At 46.3% G+C, this 11393-nt stretch overlaps 1 protein-coding gene across 1 annotated transcript; it reads right to left on the bottom strand.

Moving 5' to 3' along the window:
- Positions 1-8284: 8284 nt before the first annotated feature.
- LOC124656707 (epoxide hydrolase A-like) lies at positions 8285-10201 on the bottom strand. The gene is made up of 4 exons (XM_047195408.1): positions 9954-10201; positions 9679-9874; positions 8887-9125; positions 8285-8817 (listed from the first exon to the last, which is right to left on the bottom strand). The coding sequence occupies exons 1-4, from the start codon at positions 10199-10201 to the stop codon at positions 8568-8570; spliced, it is 933 nt and encodes a 310-aa protein (XP_047051364.1). The 3' UTR covers positions 8285-8567.
- Positions 10202-11393: the final 1192 nt, after the last annotated feature.

Raw genomic sequence — 11393 nt, 5'->3', positions numbered from 1 at the left:
CAGAAAACAAGCTACTCAGAGTAGATAGCTCGATCATGTCTTCTACAGCACTTTCTTTTTCAGTACCACAAAAAGGTGTTTTCTCAACAATAGATATATGAGACAAATCAAGAGAAAAATCATAATCCTTGTCCTTAATGTTTATACGAGATGTGGAAAATTTAGGATCAGGAGACAGTTTATTTCTAACAGTATGTTGTGCAAGCAACTTTTTAATTTTTCTTGCATCAGTAGTAGCATTGCATTTATCAATAAAATCATCATCAAGTTCTACATAATCTTCATCAGGATCATCACTAGAGTATTCAACAGACTCAGGTGAATTAACAGGTGTAGCAGCATCTTCATTAGGAGTTTCAGTATTTTCAATTTGTCTAGACCTAGCAATTGTAGCATCTAGAAAAGATCCTAACGAACCATCATTATCAAGCACAGCAGAAGCATCATCAAAATTATGAGAGGAATTTTCAGATCTAGCAGAAGTACTAGCATGTGAAGCTTGTGGTGGTGAAACAAGTTTATCTATCACAGATGGTGAATCAAGAGCAACAGAGGTACTCGAGTTGTACCTTTTCTTGTAGTGGATGGTAATATGGCGACTTTAGTATCGCGAGGTTTACCCATGATGGAGAATTTGCAGCGAACAATATCAATCCAAGTGAACTTGCAAATAAATCTATGCTCCCCGGCAACGGCGCCAGAAAATAGTCTTGATGACCCACAAGTATAGGGGATCGCAACAGTCTTCGAGGGAAGTAAACCCAATTTATTGATTCGACACAAGGGGAGACAAAGAATAATTGTAAGCCTTAACAGTGGAGTTGTCAATTCCGCTGCACCTGGAAACAGACTTGCTCGCAAGAGTTTATCAGTAGTAACAGTTTTATAGCGATAGCAGTAGTGAAATAACAACAGCAGAGTAACAAAGACAGCAGTAGTGATTATAGTAAACAGCAGGATTAAAATACTGTAGGCACAGGGATGGATGAACGGGCGTTGCATGGATGAGAGAAACTCATGTAACAATCAAGGCAGGGCATTTGCAGATAATAATAAAACGGTATCCAAGTACTGATCAATCAATAGGCATGTGTTCCATATTTAGTCGTACGTGCTCGCAATGAGAAACTTGCACAACATCTTTTGTCCTACCAGCCGGTGGCAGCCGGGCCTCTAGGGAATCTACTGGAAATTAAGGTACTCCTTTTAATAGAGCACCGGAGCAAAGCATTAACACTCCGTGAACACATGTGATCCTCATATCACCGCCTTCCCTCCGGTTGTCCCAATTTCTGTCACTTTGGGGCCTCGGGTTCCGGACAGCAATACGTGTATACAACTTGCAGGTAAGATCATAAAGCAATGAATATCATCATGAATTGATAACATGTTCAGATCTGAGATCATGGCACTCGGGCCCTAGTGACAAGCATTAAGCATAACAAGTTGCAACAATATCATAAAAGTACCAATTACGGACACTAGGCACTATGCCCTAACAATCTTATGCTATTACATGACCAATCTCATCCAATCCCTACCATCCCCTTCAGCCTACAACGGGGGAATTACTCACACATGGATGGGGGAAACATGGCTGGTCGATGGAGAGGCGTCGGTGGTGATGATGGCGATGATCTCCTCCAATTCCCCGTCCCGGCGGAGTGCCAGAACGGAGTTTCTGGTCCCGAGACTGAGTTTCGCGACGGTGGACGCGTACTGGATGTCTTCTGGCGATTTCTTCTTACCCCCGTGCGTTTTTAGGTCGAAGGCGTTAAGTAGTCCAAAGGAGGGCGTCGGGGGCCAGCCGAGGCAGCCACACAGTAGGGTGGCGCGCCCCCCTCCTGGGCCGCGCCGGCCTAGTGTGTGGGGGCCTCAGGCCTCCACCTAGCTTGCCCTTCTGGCTCCGTCAATCTTCTGGGAAAATAAGACCCTTCGCATAAATTCCGAGGATTTTCCTGAAAGTTGGATTTCTGCACAAAAACGAGACACCAGAGCAATTCTGCTGAAAACAGCGTTAGTCCGTGTTAGTTGCATCCAAAATACACAAATTAGAGGCAAAACAATAGCAAAAGTATTCGGGAAAGTAGATACGTTTTGGACGTATCAGTTCCTCGAAGAAAAATTCAATCCTGCATAAAAGGTTTGGATGATCATCCAAGTAGTTAGTCCATGGGTAGGCAATTCTTTACCAAAGATTTCATTCTTTCCCATGCTTGACCAACATGTTCATTATCCAATTGCTTAAAATTCATAATGCTACTTCTCAAAGATATAATTTTAGCGGGAGGATAATATCTACCAATGAAAGCATCTTTACATTTAGTCCATGAATCAATACTATTCTTAGGCAAAGATAGCAACCAATCTTTAGCTCCTCCTCTTAAGGAGAAAGAAAATAATTTCAATTTTATAATGTCTCCATCTACATCTTTATACTTTAGCATCTCACAAACTTCAACAAAATTATTAAGATGGGCAGCAGCATCATCAGAACTAACACCAGAAAATTGCTCTCTCATAACAAGATTTAGTAAAGCAGGTTTAATTTCATAAAATTCTGCTACAGTAGCATGTGGAGCAATAGGAGTGCATATAAAATCATTATTATTGGTGCTAGTGAAATCACACAACTTAGTGTTCTGAGGAGTATTCATTTTAACAGTAATAAAAATAAACTAAGCAAACTGAATTAAATAAAGTAAATGCAAGTAACTAATTTTTTGTGTTTTTTATATAAAGAAAGCAAACAAAATAGAAAATAAAATAAAGTAAAGCAAGACAATAAACAAAGTAAAGAGATTGGATGTGGGAGACTCCCCTTGCAGCGTGTCTTGATCTCCCTGGCAACGGCGCCAGAAAACAGTCTTGATGGCGCGTGATGCGCACGTCCGTTGGGAACCCCAAGAGGAAGGTGTGATGTGCACAGCAACAAGTTTTCCCTCAGAAAGAAACCAAGGTTATCGAACCAGTAGGAGATGAAGGCCACGTGAAGGTTGTTGGTGAAGGAGTGTAGTGCAGCGCAACACCAGGGATTCCGGCGCCAACGTGGAACCTGCACAACACAATCAAAATACTTTGCCCCAACTTAACAGTGAGGTTGTCAATCTCACCGGCTTGCTGTAAACAAAGGATTAAACGTATGGTGTGGAGAATGATGTTTGTTTGCGAAGAACAACAGAGAACAGAGTTTGCAATAGATTGTATTTCAGATGTAGAAGAATGGACCGCGGTCCACAGTTCACTAGTGGTGTCTCTCCAATAAGATAAATAGCATGTTGGGTGAATAAATTACAGTTGGGCAATTGACAAATAGAGAGGGCATAACAATGCACATACATATCATGATGACTACTATGAGTTTTACTTATGGCATTACGACAAAGTACATAGACCGCTATCCAGCATGCATCTATGCCTAAAAAGTCCACCTTCGGGTTAGCATCCGCACCCCTTCCAGTATTAAGTTGCAAACAACAGACAATTGCATTAAGTATGGTGCGTAATGTAATCAACACAAATATCCTTAGACAAAGCATTGATGTTTTATCCCTGGTGGCAACAGACACATCCACAACCTTAGAACTTTCTGTCACTGTCCCAGATTCAATGGAGGCATGAACCCACTATCGAGCATAAATACTCCCTCTTGGAGTCACAAGTATCAACTTGGCCAGAGCCTCTACTAACAACGGAGAGCATGCAAGATCATTAACAACACATATATGATAGATCACATCAACTTGACATAGTATTCCATATTCATCGGATCCCAACAAACACAACATGTAGCATTACAAATAGACGATCTTGATCATGATAGGCAGCTCACAAGATCTAAACATGATAGCACAAGAGGATAAGACAACCATCTAGCTACTGCTATGGACTCATAGTCCAAGGATGAACTACTCACGCATCAATCCGGAGGCGGGCATGATGATGTAGAGCCCTCCGGTGACGATTCCCCTCTCCGGCAGGGTGCCGGAGGCGATCTCCTGAATCCCCCGAGATGGGATTGGCGGCGGCATCTCTGGAACTTTTCTCGTATCGTGGCTCTCGGTACTAGGGTTTTCGCGACGGAGAGAATAAATAGGCGAAGGGGCAGAGTCGGGAGGCGCTCGAGGGGCCCACCCCATAGGGTGGCGCGCCCAGGGGCCCCACCGCGCCGCCCTAGGGTGTGGCCGCCTCGTCGCCCCTCTTCGTCTCCTCTTCGGACTTCTGGAAGGCTCCGTGCAAAATAAGACCGTGGGCTTTTGTTTCGTCCAATTCCGAGAATATTTCCTATGTAGAATTTCTGAAACCAAAAACAGCAGAAAACAGGAACTGGCGCTTCGGCATCTTGTTAATAGGTTAGTGCCGGAAAATGCATCAAAATGATGTAAAGTGTATATAAAACATGTGAGTATTGTCATATAACTAACATGGAACATAAGAAATTATAGATACGTTTGAGACGTATCAGCATTCGATACCTTCTACGGAAGAGGCGGGGTGGATAGGTCGGTACCTCGGCAAAATAATCTTGCATCAGCTGTTCGTGGCCGAGTGCGCGGTTCCGCGGAATGCACATACGCCCCATGGTGGATCCTTTCCTCTGATCCAGCAGCTTGGCGCGGTCCTCCATGTGCTTCATGCCGAACAGGAGCAGCATCATCTCCGTCTCGTCGTTGTTCAGCACCTCGTCGAGGTCCAAATCGTCGGAATCCGATGAGGACCAGTCGGTCAACGAATCCTCCAAATCCGCCATATGCACATCCTCCGAAGCCATCTACCATGGTGAAGCATAGATCAGCCTCCAAACATGTCACGAAAACGAAGAGGAACGCGGCGGAATACTCACCGACGAAAACGGCGGAGAAGACCGCGGCGGGGGTGCGGCGGCGCGCGCGAAGGGACGCGGATCTTCGGCGGGGGTGCGGCGGCGCGCGCGGAGGGACGCGGTTCTTCGGCGGGGGATCGGCGGGCGGTGGAGGGGGGCGGATCTGAATGTTTCCGACGGCGGCGCGCAGGTGGCTATGGCGGCGGCGCGGGGGAAAACGGGTGGGGAAACTGAAATGTCCGCGCGTGTTTGCTGAAATGGGATACTGGTTTGGCCATCTATTCCCGCTCTCACCCCACACAAGTAGGGGGCGAAGACCCGCCCCGTAATCCAAACTGGAAAAAATCGACGCGGGGGGCAGCTAGACGGCCGGATAGAGTCCAAACCCGTATTTTGACGGTTATCATACGAATTTGACCCTTTTAAGGGGGGTCTGTTAGACATGCTGTAAGCTTCCAGCTGGATTTCCGGTCGAAACAAGAGACGGATCGATGGTTAACGGAGAGGAAAAGGAATGCCAGCTACGCAGCGAAACGATGATTGACTTGATTTTGAATCGCATGACTTGAGTTGTTGTCACATACTAACACGGTTTCCAATCGATTTTAATCCGATCTGATATAAAGCGTGGTGGCTAAGCTAGGTGATTACCAGTTCCATCTCGAACTCGGATTACCAGACCGAGACGGTTTCCAATTGATCGGCAACAAAAGGCCACCGTCCTGTGTACCCCATGCGATTCTTTCTCCCACACTCCCCCCTTCCGCAGCGAGTCTCGCAGGTCGCGGCACATTTCCGCAGCAACCGTCCTCTGTTCAGCGGCGCGCCGGAGTCATGGAGGTCGCCGCCTACCGGGAGCCGCCTGTTCTCAGCCGGAAGCGCGCCTTTGGGGCACACGACGCGTACGACGCGAAGACGGAGGCCTCCATCTTCAGCGCCGTCGGCGACATGGCCGACGCGGATCGCGCGATGAAGCTTCATCTTCTTCAGCAGCGGTTCAGGTCGGAGCTCGTCGCCGTTCAAGCCCTCCGCGACAAGGCCAAGAAGATCAAGGCCGCGTCTCCTCCTCCCGCCATCAAGCGCAGGAAGATCAAGGTTGCGCCTCCTCCTCCCGTGATCAAGCACATGAAGATCAAGGCCGCGTCTCCCCCTACTACCGCGATCAAGCGCAGGAAGGTGACCGGTGGCGAGAGGCAGCTGCTGATGGCCGACCTGGAGAAGCTAATACTGTCGGACCTCCCCCACCGCATCAGGGACCTGCTGGAGAAGCAGAGCCATGCCGTCCGCGACGGCTACATGGAGATGGACATAGCCACCTTCGACGACGACGCCATCATCCAGTTACGGAGCCTGCTTGATGAGTTCCTTCGACAGTCGCGGCAAGACGGCAGCGTGATGGCCGAAGAAGAAGTCGATATCGTAGGCGGCGCCTCCCCCTTGCCGCCATTCGCGCCGGTGTCTCTGCCGCTCGCCGAGGACAAGGAGTACGTGGACACCTGCGGCGACGCGTCACCGGCAGTGGTGACCCAGAAGAATCTCGGCGACAACGAAGCCATCAGCGCCAGCGGCAGCCCCTGCTCAAGCAGCATCACCGATTCGTCTCAGGCGGAGCGCGATGCCACGCTGCTCATGGCCAGTGCCAAGGAGTCTCTGGCGAGATGCAGGGCGCGGGAGAAGGCCCGTCAGGACGTGCTTCGGACGGAGAGGATGGCCAGGCATATGACCACCGAGACCATACACCCGGCGCTCCTCAACAGTCTCGGCATTGTCGAGTACGACTACCACGGGGCGATCCCCTACACCTTTCTGCCGCGGCTTGGGCTATTCCTCAAGGACGACGGCGATGAGGAGCAGATTCTTGACGATGGAGAGATTCTTGGCGACTTGGAGGAAGGCGAGATACGCTTCTGATCTTGCGTTGCAAGAATTTTAGATACTGACACTCCATGTCTGTTCTTGACTGCTTTCTTTCTATTCGAAAAGTAGTTGATATGTTCTTTGTTGCCTCGGAGAAGGCGTGTAATAAGCTCTGTAATGTGTATGCCAAACGCGATTGAATAAATGATATTGTCTGATCGATTATTTGACGACCGCGGCATCCAGGAGCAGCAGCATTGTCATAGTAGGAAGCTTCACTTCTTGGCTAAAATTAGATGTTGGTACTGATGTATTCTTCATGCCTCTGAGAAGGCTTGTAAACTCTGCACCATGTATGTGTAAACGTGATTGAATATATGGAATTTCATTCGTTAATTAGATCTCTTTATTATACTTGTTTGCAGTGCGTAGATGCTAATCGTATATGCATCATCAAGTTAAACTGGCATCTTCCTTCAATACTGTACTAACAGACTGTCCATGTTCAGCTAAGATCTCTGAACATAGTATGTTCAGCAACTAGTATCTCCACCTGCATTATTACACATCAAATTCGTCTTCCACAGTAGCCCTATACCTATGAGAGGTTCTATGTTTTGGTACACCTGATCGAGACCTTCTTTTATTCAGTAAGTATATTCCATCTGCTGAACGCTTCACATATTTTACATGCTCTTTTATTCTTTCAAGGTCAACACATGGCTATTTTCAGCTCTCACATTTATTCGAGTAGCTTTTCCTTTCAGTTCCGAAAAAGTGGCACTGTTAGATCTATAACCAGCTCGCTTGCAGATCATGTGCTTATTCAGTTCTCGGTAAACTTGTTCAGGACTGACAATATCTCAGTGTTCACTCTGTCGGCCTGCTCTTGCTGGAAGAAGTGATGTCCTTCGATGATGGGCAACCTCAAGGTCTGGAACATTGGACTTGAAACCCCTGACTTCGACATAGCGCTTGGTTCCAAAGAATTCGATGCCGGAACAGGTTCTGATCTCATGTTGCAAAAAAATATACTGACACTTGATGTGTTGTTCTTAACAGCTTTTTTTCGAGAAGTACTGTAGTTGATAACTTGATATGTTCTTTGATGCCTCAAAGAATGCGTCTAAGCTCTGTAATATTTAGTATGTTAAACACAATTGAATACATGATGTTATCTGATCCATTATTTGACGACTGGAGCAGCAGCATTGTCATTGTCAGAGCTTCCACGAACATTTGGAGGAAGGCGAGATTCATGGCTAGAATTAGATGCTGGCAGCCTGGCACTGATGTATTCTTCATGCATGCCTCAATTAAAACATGTAAACTCTGCACCATGTATGGGCAACTTGTTTGGAATATACGAAATTTGATTCATTAATTAGAACTCTTTCTTTAGTTGTTTGCATGCAGTGCGGAATCATGGAATTGGCCCGTCTCTAGGAATGAGCCAACAGATATGCCAATTTTCAGTATCATACTGACGGCAGCAAATGCTACTGTGAAGTGTGTCCATTTTCAGCTGAAGATCTCTGAACATACTCTGTTCAGCAACATTGCATATCGAATTGGTCTTCCAAAGTAGCCCTATGCGAGAACAGATTTGCATCAGAACCTTGCTTTATTCAGTATTTCATCTGCTGAACAGTTCACATAATATTCTTTTCGAGTCAACAAATGGCTATCTTTGGCCAGAACGGGGCTTGTAAAACTTCTAAAAACTTCTTCTTCAATAAAAATGGAAAATCCTTTGCCTTGATTCGAAAAAAAAAACAAATGCCAACATTTATTCGAGTTCATGGCTCTAAGAGCTTTGAGGTTTTTCACAACAGAAAGGTAGCACTCACAGATCTAAAACCAGCTCAGGTGCACGTCATCTGCTTACTCAGTTCTCCGTAAACTTGTCGAGGAAGGACAGTATCTCTGCGTTCACTCTCTCGGCCTGCTCTTGCTGGAGGAAATGGTGTCCTTCAATGATGGCAACTTCAAGGTCTGGAACATTGGACTTGAAACCCCCGCTCTCGATGTAGTGCTTGGTTCCAAAGGACTCCATGCCGATGTCCTTCTCACCCACGATGAACTTCGCAGGCACTGTGATCTTCGCGTCGTGCCACGGAGCAGTAAGCATCCAATTCCTGTGTTTCACATGGATTAGTGCGGATCTACATCGAACGGAAAGTGTGGAATGAGGTTAATGAATCTACGTGTCCATCATGCGGTAGTAGTTGAGTGGCCCGGTGAAGCCAGACTTCTGAAACTTCTCGGCATACTGGCCTAGTTCTTCGTCAGTCATCCACGGAAGTGGGGATGATGATTCCTGGAAGAAGTCTATGATCTCTACTCCAGGAGGAGCGGCGAGGTCATCTAATTCAATTGAGTAGAACTTCTTTAGGACAGTCGCGACGTCGTAGCAAGCAAATGCCTTTTCAGCTCTTCCAGGCTCCTGCAGACATGATGTTGAAATAAATAAAGTGGTCATTTTGCAACAGCTATATGGTGATAAACACAGACCATGGCTACAAACGCAAGGTAAAAGATACGGGAAGCTATAATTATTTTGTTTTCGAGTTGTTTATATTGCGGAAGCCAAAGAGAACCAACTTAGTGTCTGTGTCCTGAATATGGAATCTCTAATCCTACTACTGTTAGTTTTCAAAAAAAAAATGTTAGCAGACAATGCACTGTTCTAATTTTAAGAAAACAAAGAGGATCATAATTTGGATTATAGACTGTCACTTGCTAAATTAAAGTTTCTTCACTGTGTCTTCTCTTAGCCAGTGAGCACAAAAATTAAAAGATTCATCAACCAATTAGCCCCCTCGAATCGTCATCTGCTTCAAACTTTTTATATTTTTTTTTCAAATTTTTCTTTCACCAAAGTCTGCAACTGCAAAAACTTCCATTTCACACAACACTGTAAATTTAAGCAGAAGATTGGATGCTGAAACTAAAACACAAGAACATGAGGCAGACATATCAAGGAGCACAATTGGAACCTGAAACTGCGTGATGTAGAACCCATCGCCGCGCGCCGCGAAGAGCTCCGCCATAGGTCGAGGGGCGCGGGGGAAGTAGGGCACCCCGAGGCCGACGACGGCGCGCACCCGGTCCGGCCGGAGCAGGCAGAGGTGCCACGCCACCTGCGCTCCCCAGTCGTGGCCCACAACAAACACTTGCGCCAGCGCCGCCGCGCACCACGCCGGTCTCAGTGTCTCGCTCGCATTGGCCGAAACAAAGAAACCAGAAAAGGGGGCGCACCTTGGGGAGGCGGAGGTGGTCGAGGAGCGCGACAGCGTCGCCGACGAGGTGGAGGACGGTGTAGGCGGCGGGGTCCGTGGGGGCAGAGGAGTCACCGTAGCCGCGGAGGTCGGGGGCGAGGGCGCGGAAGCCGCGGGCCGCGAGGGCGGCCATCTGGTGGCGCCACGAGAGCCACAGCTCCGGGAGGCCATGCTCGGTTTGGTTGGGTTGACTCACCGAGTGTGCGACTGTGCGTGCTCTCCTGCTCGTTCTCTCCGTCATTTCTTCTGCCCGTGTTATCTCTCAATCTGTTTGAGCTGTGTCCTCTCTCATTTTTATGGGCCATGCAATACCTTATTGATTGTATTATTGTAATCTTTGTTTTTAAAGACCTAAGTTTAATTGAACCTTGAAAAGCACTACTAAAATGGTGTAAAGGAAACATCTACAAAACTTTCTAGTTGGTTTAATTTTATGTTTACCGAACCTTTCTAGTTTACTTTGTTTTATGTTCTGGTCAATAAATGAAAATAGGTCAGGGTCAAGGATTCTCCTACAGCTATACATACATATAGAAATGAAGTATAAATATGTAGTAAATAAAATATCGATAAGAGATTTGTGAGCAGCACATCCGTAAATACTATTGCCCCTAAAGTTAGAGGTCTTGGTCCAACCATTGTTCCCACAACCATGAGTAACAATAATTATTAAGTAAATGAATACATGCCAAAGCATTAAGCTAGATGAATGTGCCGTTGATCCCGAGTGAATCAGTAAACGTGTACCGTTACTTTTCCATTTCTGTCACTGAGGTTTCGCGATAACACGTCATTCTCATCTCATCCCACTTCTTCCCTTGATCGATCCGATAGACATGTGTACATGCAGATCATCAAATCGAGGCAAAGAGACAAGGATAAAAGATTGAAAACTCATATTCAATTCTTACACATATTCATGAGATTAGATGCATATAAACGCTGCGAGGATTCACACCAACCTGTAGCCTGTGAGGACTACTCACACATGATATCAAGATCAAAGATTGAAATCATTGTTACAAATACTTGAATTGAAATCACAATATTGTTACAATGGTCGCTAATTCTCAAAGAGATCTCTATTACAATGGTGATGGCTATGACTATGGAAGAGATGAGAGAAGAAATGGATGAACTATGGTGGTGGATCTCCTTCGATGTGGTGTAGATGGATCTGATGGTGGCGGCTCTGTCTGACGACGAATGGCTCTCTTTTTGGCGTGGCTCTATTCACAGAACTTATAGGGTTTGACCTCGGGAGTGTTGTGGCGCACCATACGGGCGGATAGTACGGGCGAAGCTTGCCTGTACCGGTGCCCGCTAAACTCACTGGAACCAACTTTTGACTTCTGGTTGATTTTGTTGTACTTATGAAGAGATTTTCTTCAGTAATTGCAGGTTCATTTGTCATTAAGACTTGATTTCCTGCA

This window comes from Lolium rigidum, chromosome 5 (genome assembly GCF_022539505.1).
Source record: "Lolium rigidum isolate FL_2022 chromosome 5, APGP_CSIRO_Lrig_0.1, whole genome shotgun sequence".
NCBI classification, from domain to species: Eukaryota; Viridiplantae; Streptophyta; class Magnoliopsida; order Poales; family Poaceae; genus Lolium; species Lolium rigidum.
The sequence above is the reverse complement of the archived record's forward strand: the minus strand, read 5'-3'. Positions and strand labels throughout refer to the sequence as shown.

What these genes read in the sequence shown, in the direction of transcription:
- LOC124656707 (XM_047195408.1), bottom strand. Translation starts at nt 10,201, where the DNA reads ATGACGGAGAGAACGAGCAGGAGAGCACGCACAGTCGCACACTCGGTG. An exon ending in GTCGCGCTCCTCGACCACCT is followed by an intron (nt 9,875 to 9,953) that starts CCGCCTCCCCAA and finishes ACCGGCGTGGTG; the next exon opens with CGCGGCGGCGCTGGCGCAAG. An exon ending in TACTACCGCATGATGGACAC is followed by an intron (nt 8,818 to 8,886) that starts GTAGATTCATTA and finishes TGTGAAACACAG; the next exon opens with GAATTGGATGCTTACTGCTC.